This window comes from Musa acuminata, chromosome BXJ1-3 (assembly GCF_036884655.1).
Source record: "Musa acuminata AAA Group cultivar baxijiao chromosome BXJ1-3, Cavendish_Baxijiao_AAA, whole genome shotgun sequence".
Classification (NCBI taxonomy): Eukaryota; Viridiplantae; Streptophyta; class Magnoliopsida; order Zingiberales; family Musaceae; genus Musa; species Musa acuminata.
This window is the reverse complement of record NC_088329.1, coordinates 28,743,885-28,765,000: the sequence shown is the minus strand read 5'-3', so window position 1 is coordinate 28,765,000 and position 21,116 is coordinate 28,743,885. Positions and strand designations below refer to the sequence as shown.

Below are 21,116 nucleotides of genomic sequence, written 5' to 3'. Positions count from 1 at the left end.
AGTAGAAGTGATGAGGGGGTTGGTCCGCTGGCCGGGAAGCAGCAGTTGCGGTCCTTCTCGCTCGAGCAGGGTGGAGCAGCAAGGAGGGAAGACTGCTGGCCGGGGAGCAGCGGCGACGGTGGTCACCGATCGGAAAGCAGCGACGACGGTGGGGCTTGCCGAAAGCAGGGGAAGCAGGGGCCCCTTTCGACTAGATGGGCTTCGGATGGGAGAAGATGTGGTTGTGGCGGTTACGGCGCAACGAGGAGGGGAGGTTGCTGGTTGAGGGCTGGGAGGCTGCGTGCAGGTTGAAGGCTAGGTGGCTAGCAACAGCGGTGGTTGCTGGTCGGAGCCCAACGGCGGCGATGGAGAAGGAGGCAGCGAGGGTCATGGCTCTGTTTCTGCAACCGTTGCAACGAGGGGCTGCGGCAACCGGCAGCTGCGGCTGGGACCCAAGGTGGGGGGCATGGCGAGGGTTGCGGCTAGGAGGTGGGCGGCGGTGATCTAGCGATCGGGAAGCAACGACGGCGGTGGAGAAAAAGGCAGCGAGCGTCGTCGCTGGCCGGGAAGTTGCGATGCTGGAGATGGGAAATAAGGTGCTCTGTTTCTATCACACCACAGCCGATGCTGCTGGTGATGCTGGCAATGACAGTGCGGCGGTGATCGTGCGGCCGATAAGCAATGGCAGCGGTGGAGAAGGAGGAGTCGGCGGTGTCACGGTTGGGAACAAGGGCAACCGGTGAGTTGCCCTATTTCTGGCACTACAGATGCAGAACAAGGAGGATCGACTGCTAGGAGGCGTGCGACGATTGTCGCACGGTGGCTGGCAGCGGTGGTGGCTCGGCAACGAAGGAGAGGGGTGGCGTTGAAGTGGCCGAGAAACAACGGTGGCGGTAGAGGCAACCGGCGACTGCGGCAGCAGAGGGACCGACGACTGCTCTGTTTCTATCGCACCACAGAAATAGCAATGCCGACAGATCGCATGACCAAAGCTACAACCAAGGGAAGGCAACGATGGTGGTGCGGCTAGGGCAGCGTCGCCGACGGTAGAAGCGGCGATGGGTGGTCCGCTAGCTGAGAAACGGTGGCCGCAACCCTTCTCGCTTGAGCAAGATGTGGGCAACGAGGAGGCGAGGTGAGAAGGTTGCTGGCCGGGGCACAACGGCAACGGTGGGCGCTGGCCGGGAGCAGCGGCGGCGGTGGTCGCCGACCAGGAAGCAGCACCGGCGGTGGAGGAGAAGGAAAGTAGGGGTGGTCGGCGCCGGGAAGCAAATGTTCCTTCTTAGTTGAGAAGGAACAGCGCTCGTGGCTGCCGGCTTCGCCCTCATAAATTTTTTTTTTTTTTTTTTTGAGATGACGAACTACAGTGAGAACGCCGAGGATCACTGCTCTGATACCAATTGATAAGACCCTAAAGTCTTATCGTCGCTCTGATACCAAATGATAAGACTCTAAAATCTTATCATAAAAAAAGAAGAAGAGAAAGGGATGATCACTTCGAAGGGATCGACCTCCTAGGGTTTGTCAAAAGACAGAATAGTATTTTTCATAGATAACTAAAAAGAAACAGTTACATCATTATTTATAGAATTCCACCCAAAGTCCATCAGGACTTGAACTCTAATAATAAATAAATATTAAATAAACCTCTACTTGATTTTAATTGAATTAAACTGACTCAATAAGCAGCTGGACTAAATAAACTTAATAAATATTATTCAAAAGCTCAGAAAAAAAGATCCTAATAGTTTGATATACGAATGAAATTTGAGTGTATGATATAAATCCAAATAAATAAAAGATATTGCATAAATATTTTTAACCGAGTAGTTAAAAAATTGACAGATACATGATTCAAACTCCGGACCTACTATAATAACAGTAAGTATTTAATTTGAGAATCATGTTATTAAGAATAATGCCCAATATATAGTTTTACAAACATTTACACACTTGTCTTTTTTTTAATGGTGCAATGCCTAAGGGGTGGTGTTATGTTTTCCACTCAGGTACTTGAATTCGGATGACTACGAAGGAGGGTTTGAGAGAGCCGAGATTGACGATGTACTCTCCGACATCGAGGTCAATTTCCACGCATGGGCCGAGAACTTCATCGTGCTTGTCATTGGAGCAGATGATCCCATCTCTGTTGACAAACTGGGAAGGAGCTTCAAGAGCATGAGGTCGGAGATCGCACTCGCCCTCGCGAAGACCATCTTTTTGGGTGATATGAGGCATACGCTAGACAAAGTCGAGGTTCCTTGCACCATTATTCAAGTCAGCAATGATTTCGTGGCACCCGTCTCTGTTGGGCGTTACATGCAGAGCAGGATAAAGGGGATGGCAACGCTGGAGATGATCGACTCGGATGGCCATTTCCCTCAGCTCACTGTTCCCCACAAGCTTCTCGAGATCCTGGACAGGGTCATGGTGTCAAACAAACCATGCATGGTTGAAAACGTTCCGAGCTTTCACGCATAGGAACAGATCTTGCTGGATCTTTCGCCCTAGTATTATGGGATTGCTCACTTGAGATGTATTAATTCTATGTCTATTTTAATCGAGAATAATTAATATCTAAAATTTTCTCGAGAAAGGCACGATCGAATTTATGAAAAGGTAGGTTGTGATGTTTTTATGGGATTTATTAGTTAATGAACTTATGCATATCAATTGAAACACATGGGTACAGAGCGGTGAATTCCGTTGATAAAGCGAGCAATAGTGGGCTGCAGCATTCCTTCTCTAACAGACGTGTGGGCTACTCGGAGTCACCACAGAGCCCATTTGCATGCCACTGAGAGCTCGGCTTGCGGACTTCGGATGTACGTATACGCAACACGTATTCCACCGTTAATTTCCTTGCTTCCTGCCGGAAGTCAACCCACCGAGTTGGAGCAGAAAACAGAGCATTCCGGGCTCAACGCGTGAAACACAAATCGGTCATGATATCGGTACCTACCACGTTTGCTTTGCTTCATGCATGAAGGGGATCAGAAGGAGATATGCCACCTTCATGTCAAATGGATCAGGACCGAGGGAGGATAGACGAAAGGATAGAGCACTTAAATGAGAGGACTAATGACGGTGGATTATCTACTACGATCCCGTTCGAGAGGCTATTTTCTTACCAGTCTCTCACTGAGTATAAATATGCTAAGTGATAAAAGAGAAATATTCATCATTCTGCCGTCCAATATCCTGACGTGATCTCCTCTGGCGCAATATCAATTCCTCTTCCTCCTGCGTCAATTGTCTAATCCTGATCGAGTAGACCTGCATCACTCAAAATGCAGTTAAACATCTAAACACAATCAATTAGTTTCATCATCAAAATTTGAAATTCAACAATCTCCCCCTTTTTTATGATGACTACTAATTGATGACTAACGGAGTTAACCTTAACTCCCCGGAGTTTAACCAAACTCCCCTTATCAATATGTCATTGATAGAACACTTGGATTATCCTAAATCCAAGCAACATTCATCACATGTTATGATAAACATTTAAACCATCATGCAAATATATAAAATATTCAATTCAATGCATGAAGTCATCAATATACTTCTCCCCCTATGTCATCAATGAAATGGAGAAGTAGCTCTAGCTATTTTAAAAGATATGCAAGTTTTTACAACATGAAGCTAGATTTTCATCACAACATATAAGCACAAAAGCATAGCAAGATTTTTAAGTTCAATCATGGCAATTCAACACTTGAATTTTTGTGCAAGATTACACTTTGCTTTTTTTTGCAAGTAACAATATTTATGATGTTTGATATAGCAAATTTCTTCATTACAATGATCGAACTAGCAAATTCTTCGTTCAAGTGTGCAAGCTAGCAATAACTTTCTCTCCCTTTGTCAATGTCAAAAAGAAGGAGAGGAACCAATGATTTAGACTTTTACATCAACTTTGCATCAATCAACATTTCAATCATCACATGATGCATACAAGACAATAATGCAAAGAAATTATTTCATGAAGGATATCAATGTGAAAATTCACCAATGATCATATGATACAATCGCAAATCATGATATCATTATGCGATATATCATGAGATGATAATTTATCATATCAATGAAAGATATCAATTGTTAAACATGATATGATAATAGTATCAAAATTTTCAATTTGCGATACATGTGATGCATTGTGATACACTAAAAAATTTAATGCGATGCTTTTAAGGATATCAACCTATTTTTGATACAAAGCATGGCAAGAGCAATTTTGTTGCAAGTTTTCTAAGTTTTGCACTTTTTGCTTCTTTCGATAGGCAAGATCTTTCTTCTCTTTTTGAGAAGTGCAAGCTTACAAGTTTTACTTCCTTAGCATGCTAGGAAGTTTACTTTCATTTTCAATGCACAAGCTAGCAAAACCTTCTCCCCCTTTATCAAAGTCAAAAAGAAAGGGAGGACTCAATGGCTAAAAATTTCAACCATTCAACAAGCTAAATATGCAAAGAATTCATGAAATATATCAATAAGGATCAATTCATGAATACCAAAGATATGATTCATGGTTCATTAAGATTCTTCTTAACAAGTTCACGATCAAGATTCATATAATTCATAATAAAGCAAATTGATGTACAATCATCACATAAGGCATATAAGGCAAAGAAATCTTGTTATTTTTATATTATGAAATATATGATATCAAGACTCATGATTCATTTGAAAAGATATAGTACAAAGAGCAACTTGAAACATTCATATATATTATGAAATATATAATATCAAGACTCATGGTTCATTAAGATTCTTCTTAACAAGTTCACGATCAAGATTCATATAATTCATAATAAAGCAAATTGATGTACAATCATCACATAAGACATACAAGGCAAAGAAATCTTGTTATTTCTATATTATGAAATATATGATATCAAGACTCATGATTCATTTGAAATGATATAGTACAAAGAGCAACTTGAAACATTCTTATCAAGATCACATTTTAAAATATTCCAGGTATCAAGTGTTTAGAGATAAAAAGTTCAATACATTGTATAAAAAAAATATATAATATCAAGTTTTATCATCATGTAATGTAGCAATTAAAGATGTGCAAGTTTAGCATTTTTGCTTTTTCTTGAGATAGCAATTGTTTGCTTCTCTACAAGCTAGCAATTTTTATGATATATAAGTTTTACTACATACAAGCTAGCAAATTTAAAGATTTGTAAGTTAGCATATTTGCTTTTCTTTGCGATGTGCATGATAGCATTTCTTTATAATGTTCAAGATAGAAAATTGTACATTATGCTAGCTAGCAAATTAAAAATGTTCAAGAAAGCAAGCTCTTTCTTCTCTTTTGAGAAGTGTTATTTTTGCTTCCTTAGCAAAATGCCAACCTAGCAAGGGATAATATTTTACATGAGGCAAAAAAACAATTTGGCAAGTGTTACATTTTCATCTTCTCTTTAGATGTGCAAGAAAGTAAGCAAGTTTTTGCATATTCTTGACTTATGCAAGCTAGCTAATTTCTTCTTGAGATGACCCTTTACATCAATTCAAGATAGCACATTAGCAACTCTTTCTCCCCCTTTGTCATTAGCAAAAGGAAAGGAAGATTCAAGTCATGAATATCAAAATAATAATTTTATCATGAATATTTCATCATTGCGTGCATCATTATCATACGTTAAAGTATTGCATACATAATATTAAATCATCATATATATTTTTAAAACATATAAACTCAACATTATATGCATGATTCCAAATCATCATTCATATTATTTCAATCATTGTTTCAATCATCACTATAACTCATCATGCACAAAATGTTAAATCATCTAACATGATACAAACATTTATTTTCAAAATATTTATCACTATTTTCATGTATGATAATAAAGTATTCATTATACCGAACATTAAATCAATATTTTTAAGTATTTATCACTTCATTATTGTTGGTACCAAACATTTATCATTTAAAGCATTCATGATACACATCATATGCAATACATCACATACATCATCATAATAAAAAATATATGCATCATTTCAAATCATAAACATTTCAAATCATCATGATATTAATCTGTCAAATTGCATCCTACCATGCATGATCATAACTTTTTCCCATTTTATCATTGTAAACAAGAAAGAATAAGGGAAGAACAAAATAGTGCATAATATTTCAATTATTTCAAGGCATACAAGCCATAAATCCAATGGCATCATGTCATGAAAGATAAGACCTCTTGAATTACAAAAGACATGATTCATTTTATCAAATATCTTCTTTAAATAAAATATCAAGAAAAATCATAAGAGTACAAAGAAGAGATCTTGTTTTAAAAGAAAATCAAGTAATAAATCCAAGAAATCAATATCATAATTTGAATACAAACTCATTCAAATTCAAATCATCAAATTCATCAAAATCTCAACATTACTTTCAAGATATTCAAAATGGTATACATAGATTTATCATAATAAACATCAAGATCAATAGGATAGAGAAAAATAAAATTTCAAGGAAAAAATATTTTCCTCTTTTTAGTTGTTTCAATTCATATGATTTTATTTCACTTATACCAAATAAAAATATGTATCATGTTTAAAACCGAAAGTGTAAGATTTATTACAACAAAGATTAATAAGGCACTTTCATTATGGTAAAAATCAATAATCCATAAATCACAAGATTCATCATGCATAATTTAAAAATTTATTAAGCATGATCATTATGCATGACACTAAAACATGGTTTCAAAATGTTTAATATTTTCATTACATCATTATGCAATGGTTTCATTGAACATAATTTTGAATGATTCTTATAGATAACTAAAACTTCTATAGTTTTAATTCATGTGATTGACTTTATATTAGCATGCTCAAGTTTTGTTCTTATGTCAAAAACATACATCATGTTTGAAAACCAAAGACAAGGTTCATAAAAAAAATCATCAAGCCTTCCATATAAAAACAATGCATCATCATTGAAAGTCAATATGGAAATCATCAAAATACACATTCTTGCTTCTCAAGCACATATATATGATCATTTAAATCTAACATTTTATTCTATTAACATAAAACATACAATTTTCAAGAAAAATAATTATTCAAAAAAAAGAAAAGAGAAAATGCATCATGCAAAACTTCAAGTAATTTCAAAATAATTCAAGAGAGTTGAGTTACTTACCTTGTAGTCGAAGTCTGTCAAAGCCCAATTCATCGTTTTGACATTTGGAAGTTCTTGATTCATCCTTGGGTGCCTTCCTCTTCTTTGGCCTCTTCCTCCGTTCAGGTTCATTATTTATTTTAGATTTTTATTTAATGAACTTATTAAGATTTAGTGTTCGAAGTTCAAATTCATCATTGTCCTCATCACTTGAGTCATTGCTCAAGTGGTATTCATTTGTCCGGAGTTTCAAATCCTTCATATTCTTTGGAAGGTGGTTCAAGTGTTCATCGAGTTCAAAATGTTCCAAAAGTGTCATTTCATAGGTCATTAATGACCCGATTAATTCTTCTAATGGAAAATCATTTAAATTTTTTATCTCTTGTATTGCAGTTATTTTAGAATCCCAACTTTTTGGAAGGGATCTTAATATCTTACTTACGAGATCAAAATTCGAAAAAGATTTACTAAGAACTCTTAGATTATTAACGACACCGTGAAACAGGTGTATATGTCGCCTATAGTCTCGTTTGGTTATATTTGAAAAAGCTCAAAAACATGCAATGAAATATTAACTTTCGAGTCTTTGACTCTACTAGTTCCCTCGTGCGTGATTTTAAGTGTTCGCCAAATATCAAAAATTGTTTCGCACGTAGAAATCCAATTGAACTCATTTTTGTCCAAAGCACAAAATAAGGCATTCATAGCCTCTTTGCGTTTAACGAAAAATACTTCTTCTCCAAATTCGACCATTCGTTCATCGGTTTAGAGGGAAGTTGAAAACTGTTTTCAACAATATTCCATAAATCCAAATTCATAGAAATCAAGAAAACTCTCATTCGAGTTTTCCAATAAGTGTAGTCCAATCCGTTAAAGAACGGTGGACGAATAATCGATAAGCCCTCTTGAAAGCCATGAAGAGCCATTTCTCTCGAGTGTAAATCCGAAATGAGAAATACCGGGCTCTGATACCAATTGTTAGGATCGGAGCGGCACTAAGGGGGGGGGTGAATTAGTGCAGCGAATTAAACCTCGTAAGTTTAAAAACGATTTTATAAATACGTAGAGATTTCAATCCGTCAATGACTTGGAGAAAGTAGCTCGAGTAAAGTGAGAAGATGAAAACCGAAAGCTTGCTACTATGTAAATAATGGTTTCAAAAAGGTAAGAACTCAGACATTCAAGGAACGCACCAATTTAAAGTGGTTCGATCAAAATGACCTTCATCCACTTGCGAAGCCTTCTCCAATGAGGCTTCCAACTTCCACTAGCAAATCACTTTGAAGGGGAAGGACAAATACCCCTCTTACAACCTTTTACAAGTGGTTCACACTCTTACAAATTTTCAAAGAGAAAGAGGGAGGTGAACACTCAAGCTATTGAAAACAAAAACTTGCTAAAGACTTTGCTAAGACTTTTATCTCAATCTCTTGCTTCTCAAAGGTTGTAATCTTAGCTGAGAATTGAGGGGTATTTATAGGCCCCAAGAGGATTCAAATTTGGGCTCCAAATTTTGAATTCTTTTGGGTTTCCGAGGCTAGCGGTGCCATCGCCTGTTAGTGTCTGACATTGACAATGTACTGGCGGTGCCACCGCCGGACCTCTCGGGTGCTGGACGGTGCCACCGCTCACTCCAGCGGTGCCACCGCTCAGTTCTCGGGTTCTGGGTGGTGCCACCGCCTAATCTGGCGATGCCACCGCCTACACTATTTCAGCTCACTGGTTTGGCTCCAAACTTGGCCCAAACTAGTCCGAACTCGGGCCCAATTGGCCCCTACTTAACACCTAATCCTAACCCTAATTAACATGCTAACTATGAATTTAAAAATATTTTCTAAGCTATTACAAAGTCCGCAAGTCAAGACTTCTTCCGGCGAACTTCCGGTGGTCTTCCGATAAACTTTCGGAAACCATTCTATGGACTCCCGGCAAGCTCCTAGACTTCACAATTTAATCTTGGCGAGTTCCGATGAGCTTCTTTGGCAAGCTACGATCTTTCTCGGTGAGCTCCGCGAACTTCCAACGAACCTTCCGGCGAGCTTCCGAAAAACCCTTCGGCAAGCTCCCTACTCATTCTCGGCTAGTTCCTGCAGCATTCCCGATGAACCTTCGAACTTCCGTCGAACTCTCGAACTCGCAACGAATCCTTCATGCTTGACTCCGACACTTTGTTTTGCTTTATGTCTTCATCGTTATCATAGTTAATCTTGCACATATAAGCTAAAACTCTACTCCGATCTAGACAATTATTGCAACGCGAATTGACATTCTGTTGCCCAGCACGTCATTGGTTGGCGCTTCGTCCGATTCTTCAGCGCATCGTCCTCTCTTGCGGCTTGTTGCCCAATCGACGGTTGACCTCCGTAACCCCGATATCCTTGGCGCAATTCCGCTCTCCTTGACCCGATGCCCGACGTCCGAAGCCTTCTGCCGTCCAATATCCTGACGTGATCTCCTCCGGCGCAACGTCAATTCCTCCTGCATCAACTGTCTAATCCTGATCGAGTAGACCTGCATCACTTAAAATGCAGTTAAACATCTAAACATAATCAATTAGTTTCATCATCAAAATCCGAGATTCAACACCCTTGTACCCTCCCATTCCACACAAAATATCATCAGATGTAAGTGGGTCTTTCGAATTAAGCGGAACCTAGATGGATCAGTTGCCAGATATAAAGTGCATCTAGTGGCCAAAGGGTTTCATCAACTTCCTGGTGTTGACTTCACAGAGACATTTAGTCCCGTTGTTAAACCCACAATAATCCAACTTATTCTGAGTTTGGCCATCTCAAAAGGCTGGCATTTACGACAACTCAATGTTAACAATGCCTTTTTACAGGGCACCCTAACTGAAGATGTCTTTATGCTGCAACCTCCTGGCTTCATCCATCCTTGGTATCCAATGCATGTTTGTAAACTACGAAAAGCTATTTATGGACTTCGTCAAGCTCCAAGAGCCTGGTACATCGAACATGGCTTGTTTTTTATATCAACTGACTTCATCAACTCGAAGTTTGATACCTCACTATTTCTTCATCACTAAGGTGGTAATATCATATATCTTTTGGTATATGTGGATGATATTATTGTCATGAGCAACAATCCTATGGAGATCAAGACATTCCTCAAATATTTGGTAGATCGATTCTCCCTCAAAAATCTAGGAACCTTGAGCTACTTTTTGGGAGTGGAAGTAACATATACATCTTCAGGACTCTTCCTATCACAAAGAAAGTATATTCAAGATATGTTATCAAAGATGAATATGCAAGACGAAAAAGCGGTTATAACTTCTCTATCTACTAGAGAATCACTCGAACTATATGATGGAAGCCCTACTACGGACCGAACTCAATACCGTCAAATACTTGGCTCCTTATAATACTTATCTCTTACCCACCCAGATATCTCATTTGTGATTAATAAATTATCATAATTAATGCATCGGCCATCTACTATGCATTGGTCTGCAATTAAACGAATCTTATGATATCTTCACGGGACCCTTAATCATGGCCTCTTTTTACGCAAACACTCCCCCCTTCATCTCCATGCCTTTGTTGATGTTAATTGGGCAGAGAACTTTGATGACAGAACATCCACGTCGGGGTATATTATCTTCTTTAGAACTTATCCAATCAATTAGAGTTCTAAGAAGCAAAAAATAATTGCATGATCTATATTTGAAGCTGAATACCGTGCCATTGCAACCACTACTGCAGAACTCAATTGGGTTATGAATCTACTCAAGGAACTTGACATCGACTCCACCTCTACTCCTATAATATATTGTGATAATGTCGGAGCCAATTACCTATGCATCAATTTAGTATTCCACTCACACATGAAGCATATTGTCATTGGCTTTCACTTTATATGAGAACAAGTTGTCAGACATAAACTATATATTTCTCACATACATACGATTGATCAACTAGCAGACTTACTCACGAAGCCTCTCGCCCATAAACTATTTTCATCACATTGGCTTAAGATCGGCATCCTTGACAGGAGCACCATCTTGTGGGGGCATGATAGCAGCTAAGATTTTCCATGATAGCAGCTAAGATTTCCCCAACTATATGAGAAAATCTCGTTGCTCTATTAAGAGAAATCCTCCATCCTAAATGTATATAAATAGGGAGCACCATATAACAAAGAGATATCTTATTCTTCATTTCATTCTATCATGATAGCAACTAAGATTTCCCCAACTATATGAGGAAATCTCACTGCTCTGTAGAGAGAAATCCTCTCTCCTAAATGTGTATAAATATGAAGCACCATATAACAAAGAGATATCTTCTTCATTTCATTCTATCACAATAAACGTTAACGTGGGTAGAGAAATGCATGTACCCTCTTTCCTAGTAGCAAACGCTAGGGTGGCAACCCTTTGCCCCACAAACCATGACTTTGGAGTACTGGTCGATCATTGGGAGTAGTAACTCCTTAGCGACAAGGCTAGTCTACTCCTTTCCCAATCGGTTGACATAGTTAAATCGCCTTTCGTCTTTTTTGGTGATCGTTAATGTTAAAAAACCATGCCCCTATAATCATTCTTCGCTAATGACACGTCATAGGGAACTATACCATCTCGTTGTCCAAGTAAATAAGCCATAGGAGGGCATATGGGCCCGTCCCCATCAGACATTAATCTCTCTCCACCAATTGCCCAGGTATAAAAGTGTTGAATCTCAGATTTTGATGATGAAATTAATTGATAAATTAATGATCTAATCCATGTGTTGAGATAAGTGATGCAGGACTAACTACGTGAAAAAAGGTAAAACAATTATGGAAGAATCAGATGTTAGCCTGGAGTCAAAGATTAGACATCGGGTCAGAAAAATCGGAGTATACGCCGAGAATGGATGTTGCAGGAGTCAACTATTGAATCTCGGATTTTGATGATGAAACCAATTAATAGTGTTTATGATTTAATCTATGTTTTGAGTGACGCAGGATGCTTTGATCATGGAGAGACAATTAAAGCAGGAAGAATCATGCTGTGCTGGAGAAAAACATATCAAAAGATTGGATGTCGAGCCGAATGATCAGTCGAAATATCAATAGAAGGCTTCGGGCCATGAGTTCAACTGGCCGATTGGGCAATAGGCCGTAAGAGTGAACGATGCGCCAAACAATCAGACGAGGCATCGATGAACCAATGACATACCGGCTAATATCTTATTAGCTTAGTATTAATTATCTAGATCGAAGTAGGTTTTATGTGTAGGATTAACTACGATAGCAAGGCATAAAAAAAAATGAAGTCTTAGAGTCAAGGACGTAATTTCATTGGGAGTTCAATAGTTCGTCGGAAGTCTGGATGTTCGTCGAAAGTTCTGCCGGAATTAACCGAGAAGTCCAAGAGCTTACCAAAGAAGCTCATCGGAACTCGCCAAGAAGATCATCGTGAAGTCCAGGAGCTTGTTGGGAGTCTGCTGGAACATTGCCGAGAGATCGTCGGAAGCTCGCTGGAAGAAACCTAGACTTACAGACTTGTTTAGCTTAGTAATTATCTTAGATTTCGTAGTTAGCACATAATTAAGATTAGAATTGGGCCAACCCAATTAGGGGCCAATTGGGCTCATGTATGGACTGTGTTGGGCCCAATGAAAGGCCCAAACAATGACCCAACAAGTGGCACAGTCTCCAAGACTATATCAGGCGATGGTACCGCCACCACCAAGACATAGTCTTCCAGGTGGTGGTACCGCCTAGTGTTAGTGCTATAGGCAGTGGTACCGCCAAGACCCGGGAAACCCAAGATGAGACCTTTTTAGGCTCCATGTTTGAATCAACTTGAAGCCTATAAATACCCCTCTCATCCCTGGTTAAACTACACAAGTATTTAGAGTGAAAAAAGAAAGAAACGCTATTGCAATCTTGTGTGAACTCCTCTCCTTCTTCTAAGTGTTAGAATAGTTTGAGAGAGGAATAAGTGGGGGTGTAAGGGTTATCTCCTAAACCCGATAAAAGGAGAAAGAGCTGTAAAAGGTGATTGGTATTCTCCTATTGAAGGAAGACCGATAGTGGATGCCGGTGGCCTCGACGGAGGAGGAATCGGGAGTGGATATAGGTCACGACGACTGAACCACTATAAACTCGGTTTGCATTTACTTTGAGCAATTTACTTTTATAACAAATTGCCTCTCCTCCTTACTGTGCTTTTACTATGTCTACGCTCGTATATGCTTTCAAGTACACATTTTCGAGATCGGGTTTTATAGCACGAAGTTTTTTCTTAAACCGACGTTTTTACCGCTGTAATAATTCACCCCCAAAACCAACACCCCCCCCCCCCGCTCCTCCTCTTAGTGCCGAGTTGTTCCTAACATCAACATGCCGGAGGATCGGGCGATACGCCGAATATCTAAACGATGTGCTAGAAGTTCACTGGAAGCTCGCTAAGAGTTCACCGAAAGTGCGTCGAAAGTTTCACCGGGAGTTCAGATGAAAATTGACATGCTGGACAACTAGATTGCTTGATTGTAATTATTTTAGCCTTAATTGATGTAGTTAGGTATTAATTTGAGTTAGGTTTGGGAAAATTCTTACTAACTTAGTTATGGGCCAATTGGGCTCAAATTAGGACTGAATTGGGCCTATTGTGTGGCCCATTCACCACCACTAGGGCCGGAGGTGGCATCGCTTGAGACTTGGCCTCTTAGGTGGTTTGGGAGGTAGTACCGTCGATCATAAATAGCTATCAGGCAGTGGTACCACCAGAGCCTAGTCTCTGAGGCTTTGTTAAGCGGTGGTACCACCAGACTAGGCGATTGTACCGCTCAGTATCAGAGTGTCAGGTGATAGTATCGCCTAGTACTGGCGATGGTACCGCCAATATCCGAAAACCTGGATGAGACACTTTTTTGCTCTATTTTTTAAGTCATTGGGGCCTATAAATACCTCACTCTTTCCTGCATGAAAGAGTAACAAAGTGTGAACAAAACTCTTAAAGTGTTGGGGTATGAAAGTATTACAAAAGTGTTAAGTGTCCTCCTTCTCTTTCTTTAGATTTGTAATCATTCTAAGAGAGGTGTGAGGTTTGTAAGGGTTATCTCCTAAACCCGAAAAAAGAGAAAGTGTTGTAAGAAAGTGGTTGTCTTCGCCTATTAAAGGAAGATCGTTAGTGGACGCCTGTGGCCTTAACAAGGAGGAAGTGAGAGTGGATGTAGGTCACGATGGTCAAACCACTATAAAACTCGGTTTATATTTACTTTAAGCTCTTTACTTTCATTGCAAACTGCTTTACTTACTACTTTCACTACGCTTACGAATGTGCACTCTAAGTTAAGCTCATTTCCGATACCAATTTTTATCAAACGAGATTTTTGAATCGACGTAAAGTTTTACGATAACACTAATTCACCCCCCCCCCCCCCTCTTAGTGTCGACTTGATCCTAACAAAAATTTGGTCCCGGCTAGAAGAAAGGACTGGAGTCAAGATTTAGAGTATTCATACTCTCACTTATATTAACTGTACCATAGAAGAGATCGGGTCAGGAACTTCCCCGGACACTAATCGTTTATACAGGATTCCCAACGAAGCCAAGGCGCACCTTGGCTCATCTCTAAGACTCTTAGGAGGTCCGGACTACCTCGTCTCAACTTGGGATCTATCTCAAACTTACAAAACAACACCTCGAGAATTATTTCAACCTGACCTTCTCAAGCTCTAACTCACCTCACAGAATCATCACATAAGCCATTTGGACGAGCTTATGCCTGCGAAATAGAATCTAGCCATATCGATTCTCGATGACATCAAGACAATAATAAATAGTTTTATCTATAATTACTTAAGCTTAGTCGTAGTTTTCGTGCATTCATATTGATGTCCTCTTTAATAATTAACATGTTGTCAATTGGTGAAATTAAATTAATATATTTTTGCCTTGTTGATATCATGCATGGTTAGAGGACAATAGAGGCAAACAAAATAGATGATAGATTATGGTTCATGCGTTTGAATGATTTCTTTCATTTTTTATATTCCTCCAAGAGAACCATTCACTTTATAAAAGATCCTAAAAAAATATTGTAACAAAATAATCTCTTATTCTTTTGTTATTGCCGTTTCTTCACGATAAATGACCATAAATATTATAAGCGTTTCCAAAACATTTAGACATAAATTTAATATAAAATAAAATAAAAATTTTATAATGATTTATCATAAAATATATAAGACCTTCATAATTTTCATCCAATATCATTCAAATTCTCATATAAATTGTTTTATAATAATATCTCGAAACTTAGTAAAATTGATAGCTAAGGTCCTGAGAGCTTTATAATTTTCGAGAGCTTTATAATATCTCGAAACATATAGTAACCTTCGAAACACATAAATTGATTGGGACTATAGTATTTTGATTCAGTGATAAAATTATTTAAGTTCGTTCTAAACATTGCAACTGGGAATGTCTATATTTTATTATAATTTTTCAATAAATAAAAATTAATTAATATATATTTTTTTTTTAAAAAAAAAATTATATCTAAATTTAAGATTATGTTAAAAATGATTTGTCACCATTAATATATAAAAATATTCATTTTTTTTGTATAAAATCACTTAAAAACTCTCAAAGAAAATATTTCATGAAATCTGAAGCATATAATAAAATTAATGTCTATAAAAATTAAAATTAATTAGTAACAAAAAACATTAACATTTATAAAAATATTATAACAGGTCTGTATAATTGATTTGATTCAATACATTTGTTTGATCTAATTGAGTTTCGACATTCTCTTGTTAGTAAGAGTATTTTTATCGTTCAAAAAAAAATTAAGATTCTCTTTAAGTATTTCGAAAATTATGTACCGGTGAATAATCAAAAAATTAAAAGATGATTTTCTTAGAAAATATTCATATTTTGAATATTTTTCAATCGGTATCCTTCATTTTGCTTTATACATATAATACCTAAATTGTCCCTCAAATTTTTTCCGTTATTTCAGTTTATTATAATGTTTTGATCATTATAACAAAAATATTATAGTCTATTTAAAAATATTATAAATAATTTAAATAGACTTCTAATCTCAATCAAATTAATTATAAACCTAAAAATATGATATTATAATAATCAATCAACAATAACAATTAAAGAGGTACAATATGAATTCACTTGTAGTTATTTTTCAAACATTTATAATATTTTTACTGCATTAAATAAAAAATATTATTAAAATTTATTTAATATTTTTAGTATATTAATAAAATACTATAATACTATTGAAAAATAAAAATATTATATTAGTTAAAAATGATTAAAAAGACAAAAAAAAAATGAAAAAAACTTTTGAGTGATATTTTAGATTTTTTAAAATTAAAAATATTGTTTGGAAAAAAAAAAGGGCAAAAGGGAAGAGAAAAATACCTAAAAAATAAGTATTTTATAGGAAAATCGTCTAAACTTAAAAATGCTTATCGAAGTACAGATAAATAAAGAATAAATTGTATATTCAAATCAGGGGTACTTTGGTGAAATGAAATCTGACCGCAATTCGTCCAGATCTGACAGAGCTCGTCTTCTCCCCTCTGCCTGTTGTGGTTTCGCCAAAGCATGGCTTCCTCTTCGTCGTCGCCGTCGTCGAAGGGATGGACGAGCGCCAAAGTCTCCCGCATCGCCTCTCGCGTCTACTTCGTCCTCATTATCTTTCAAATCCCTCTTTTCAGGTAATCTGATCTTCCTTTCCCCTTCGAGAAACAAAGAAAGAAAGAAACTCTTACATTTAAGATCCAAATCGCCGCTCGAGTTTTGCTCTGATTGCATATCATCCGCTCCGATCGTGAGTTTTTATCGTATCGTTGATCATTCCTAATATTACTTCCCCTTCTCATCGCGTGCTCCCATCTTCCGTCGTTTCTGGTTATTTACCTCCCGCGATTTCAGAAACAGGTCGGCCACTTGATCTAATGCTGGAACACATCTTATTGTCCGTCACGTCTCAACAACAATTCCTACTGCTCATGCTATTCGTAGTCGGTACGGCCGACTCTTTCCGATCACCAAGAATGCCAGACCAACTAGATGAGCTAGATATTATCAATTTTGTCACCTGAAACCACATATTTCTATCTGCGGTTCTACCACTCGGCATCTATTTCTGTTTGACCTCTGAAACAGAATGATAAGAGTTGTATTTTGAGGAATCAAGAGATGCAAGTAGCCTAGTGTTGTTACTTTTTCTTGACCTATTATGATGCTACTTAACTTTGATCGCAACAAGTCAGCACATGGACTATGCTTTCAGGGACTCTAATAGCAATTAAGCATACGCTGTAGTATGAGAAGTAGAGCCTGCCGTGCTAATTTATATGGAGACATAAGCATGGTTGATGAACACGGAACATCTTCCTTCTGTACCTTTTGAGTAGTACAAAATATTTCTCAAGAAAATAAGATTTGGTGTCCCTCGAACAAGTCTACAGTGCTCCTACTCGACGCCATTCCATGTTTGGCCACCTAAAAATGGTCCTCGAGGGCAAGTCTTATAATGGAAAATCTGCATAATTTAGTCACTCTTGATTAATTGTTAAGATGTTTCATCTCACTTTGCCTTCTGGAACATCCTTGCATTCTTGACTAACCAAGGTAAAATTAATAAGGTCTTGGCCAGGCATATTAGTTTGTGTGTGCTGCTTGTTTTTGTCCTAATAATTGAGATCAAATATGGCAAAAACAGAGTCTAATTCAGTTACTTAATATGAATCTAGAATAATGCTCCTCTAGGCCTAAATTTACTAATGGAACATAAAACTCAGATGCCCTAAGAAAAAAAAAAGAGAGAACTACGCATGGCTAGTTTGAAAAATTATCGAGGGTCATAATTTGAATAATGTAATCTGAACAAAATTCTGATGCTGACTGAGATCTAATTTGGCTCAACTGTTTAATAATAGTAGTTCTCTTCTTTCACTGGTAGTTTTCTATTTTATTCCTCTTATCTCCCTCATTTAACTTAGAAATCTATTCTAAGAACTGTAAACCTGTGACGTATGCGAATAAATTTTGCTCCTGGTGTGAAATTGTGCCATGTGTTTGATTTTTGTTGCGGAGAGCCATTCGGAGACTAGGTATATGAGAAAGTTAATAGGATTCTGATGCTGATATTTAGATTTGGCTGAACTGACTGAGAAAAGATTATTGTCTTCTTGCACCACTGGTTGTTCTCTATCTGTGATATCCTTCTGTTTGCATAATAAAATAATGCATAGAACTGTAAAGTCCATGTATGCAAATGAATTCTTGGCCTACTGTGAATTTTGCCATGTGTATTTGATTAACTCAAGCTTGTACTGAATGAATCCTGTAGCAACTTCCAGGAAATGTGCTATAACTAAAATTCATCTCTTCAATATGTTCAATCTTTTGTGATTAGGTGACCAACAAGTTTCTTCTTCATTCTTGAAACGTTGTGCCTTTGGTGCCTTTGCTTGTTTGTGTCATCTTTTACATCACATCCTGTCATATACATGATTTAGGAATTTGATAATACTTAAAATGCTTATGTGATGGAACCTGCTTTTCCTTTAACATTTATGCAAATAAAATTTCATTAGTAGATTTTCGAAGCATTTTTCCTGTTTTATTTAAGGTGAATACTCTATTACATTTTTTTTAATATTTGAAAAATACAAAATGAGCTTTTCTTTATTTCTTTTTGCTGTATGAGGAACTAAGCCTATATCTAATACTCACAATTTCTTTTTGGTATTATTGACTTAACGAGTCACTTATCTCGTGCTATGGTTGCTTACCTCAGTGAGTGACAATAACCAAGCAAAAAAATATAAAATTTTGTTCTTGAGAGCCATCCAGAGATTAGATATATGATAGTTGACATCCGCTTTGGGCAATAGGCAGTTATGTTAGACCAAATAAGAAAATAAGGTACATTCCAAATGTTGACAAGACAAGCATATATTACTAATGTTCATGCTAAGTGCGCTTTACATGGATGAAAAAAGAGTGGTGTTAATTCATATTATGGTTGTCCAATGTAAAGGATTCATATTCGTTCCATGAGGATTTGGTGTCAAGCAAGCAAAATGTCCAAGCCAAGTCATGCAAAACTACGTTGGAGACTCTACCCGATAAAAACCCCTTGAAAGCATAACTTCATATGGGGGTTCAGGGGATTTAGTTAAATGGCGAATCAACATAGTGCAATTTGTGTTTATGAGAGAGAGATCAAGGTGCACCTTGGGTCCCTTATATAGGGTGGTAAACTACTATTGAGCTTAGGGTTGTAGTTTATGTTGCGAACGGGTTACAGACATTGTCCGACCATAAATGAGATGAGGTCATGAGATTGTGCATCAAATTTGGGGATCACGGAGTAACGACTACATCGAGTAGGCCTCCATTGGTGCCACGCAATTCGTCTCATGGGTTCAGGTATCTTATGACACATCAACCAAAACAGTTGAGGTGTCGACAAAGTGATGATAAGATGTTGACCAAATAGCGGCGATGTATCGGTCAGGTGGTGACGATGTGCTGGCTAAGAGATGATGACATGTTAGCCATATGTTGATGAAGTGTGTCCACATGTTATCGTCCCCATATCATGGCAAATTTCATTTTACTCGTCTTTGATGCCGTCGTTAATTGATCATGAATTTGTTAACGAGACCCAAATGGCGATTAACTATACAAGAAACTATTATGTCAAATTGTGAAAATCTATGTTTAAGTTGGGCATTTCCTTCTAGTGCTAGTTACTAGATGGAAAGGAATATCATTTAGTTGTTTTTTTTTTTTCTTTTGAACAAAGATTATCTGCACCCATTATATTCTATTAGAAAGAACTAAGATTTTAAAATATTTTGCTCTAACTATTAGTGAGATTTATCTGTTTATTATTTGGCACTTTTAGGATCCCATGCAGATCGGGGATGTGTACGACACCGATACAAGTAACATCTTCACAATTGATCGCAAATGAAATATTCCCTCCATCTGTCGTGAAGGCTCTCCTGTACCCTGGAGCCGTCGTCCAGGGTCTCATTACCAACATGGCCTTGCCAAGCTGGAGCGGTTTGCTCGACATGTATAACCTGACAGAAGCGAAAAATGCAGCGCCAAATGTGGATCTCCAGCGTCTAGAGGTCCATCAGAGAAATGCAGTTAATATTCATTCTTGAATTTAACCTGATTTGGGTTGGCGTGTGTATCCAGGTTCTTGCAGGTAGCTACTTCTCCGTAGCAGGGGCACTAGTTGGTCTGATAAATCCCGGCAGGATGACCTTATTCGGAACACTTCTCATTGTTTGGGGCCTTGTGAAAGAAGGTGTGCTTGGAAAAGTAGCAAATGCAGATCTCTATGTCTACCCGACGATTCTGGTAGCACTAGTTTGTGCTTTCTCATCCATCAATTACAAGGCGAACAAGGCGGTGATGAGAGGTCAGGCTGCTGCAGCCATTGCTAAACCGTTGAAGAGTTCTGCCAAGTCGAAGCTTAAATAGTTATTTGCTTCGGAGTTTAACTTTGAACATTCAAATCTCAGGTGCTGACTTTTGGAATCTGTTGTATCAGTAGTACGACAGACATGAACAACTTTCAGCTTAATTTAAATTATTGTTATATTTTACAAAAAAGATTAAAGCATCCCACATAATCTAATTCAGATGTTCGATCGAGTGGATCGTATTATGATTTATCTATTTTTATTGAAACAGAGTGAATCACAGTTGTTGAAAATAGGTTCTAATTTGGCTTTTGTGATTTGTCCTTTGAAAAAAATAAATAATTAAAAACCTCTTAAATTTTATAGTGTTTTTTTTCCCAAAAATGTTCCATTGAATTTATAAAAAGATCAAAAAAACTCGGATAGTATCGTCATAAAAATAAAATCGTGTTAGGGCTAAATCGATAGGACATTTTGAAAAGAACTGTAGTGAGTTTTTATTTTACAATCTTTTTGAATAGTTCAACAATTCAATAACTAAACTC

General features: G+C 37.5%; 2 protein-coding genes across 2 annotated transcripts in view; both read left to right on the top strand.

The window, feature by feature from the left end:
• The window catches only part of LOC135624350 (strigolactone esterase D14-like), a 5,688-nt gene extending 3,071 nt beyond the window's left edge, over window positions 1-2,617 (top strand). Inside the window, exon 2 of the mRNA XM_065127852.1 lies at window positions 1,989-2,617. Coding sequence (XP_064983924.1) covers window positions 1,989-2,460 — 472 coding nt within the window. The 3' untranslated portion in view covers window positions 2,461-2,617. The remainder of the gene's footprint in view (window positions 1-1,988) is intronic.
• Window positions 2,618-16,646: 14,029 nt separating this feature from the next.
• Window positions 16,647-20,816, top strand: LOC103978196 (uncharacterized). The gene is made up of 3 exons (XM_009393909.3): window positions 16,647-16,833; window positions 20,040-20,271; window positions 20,342-20,816. The coding sequence occupies exons 1-3, from the start codon at window positions 16,721-16,723 to the stop codon at window positions 20,627-20,629; spliced, it is 633 nt and encodes a 210-aa protein (XP_009392184.1). The 5' UTR covers window positions 16,647-16,720; the 3' UTR covers window positions 20,630-20,816.
• The last annotated feature ends 300 nt before the right edge of the window (window positions 20,817-21,116 follow it).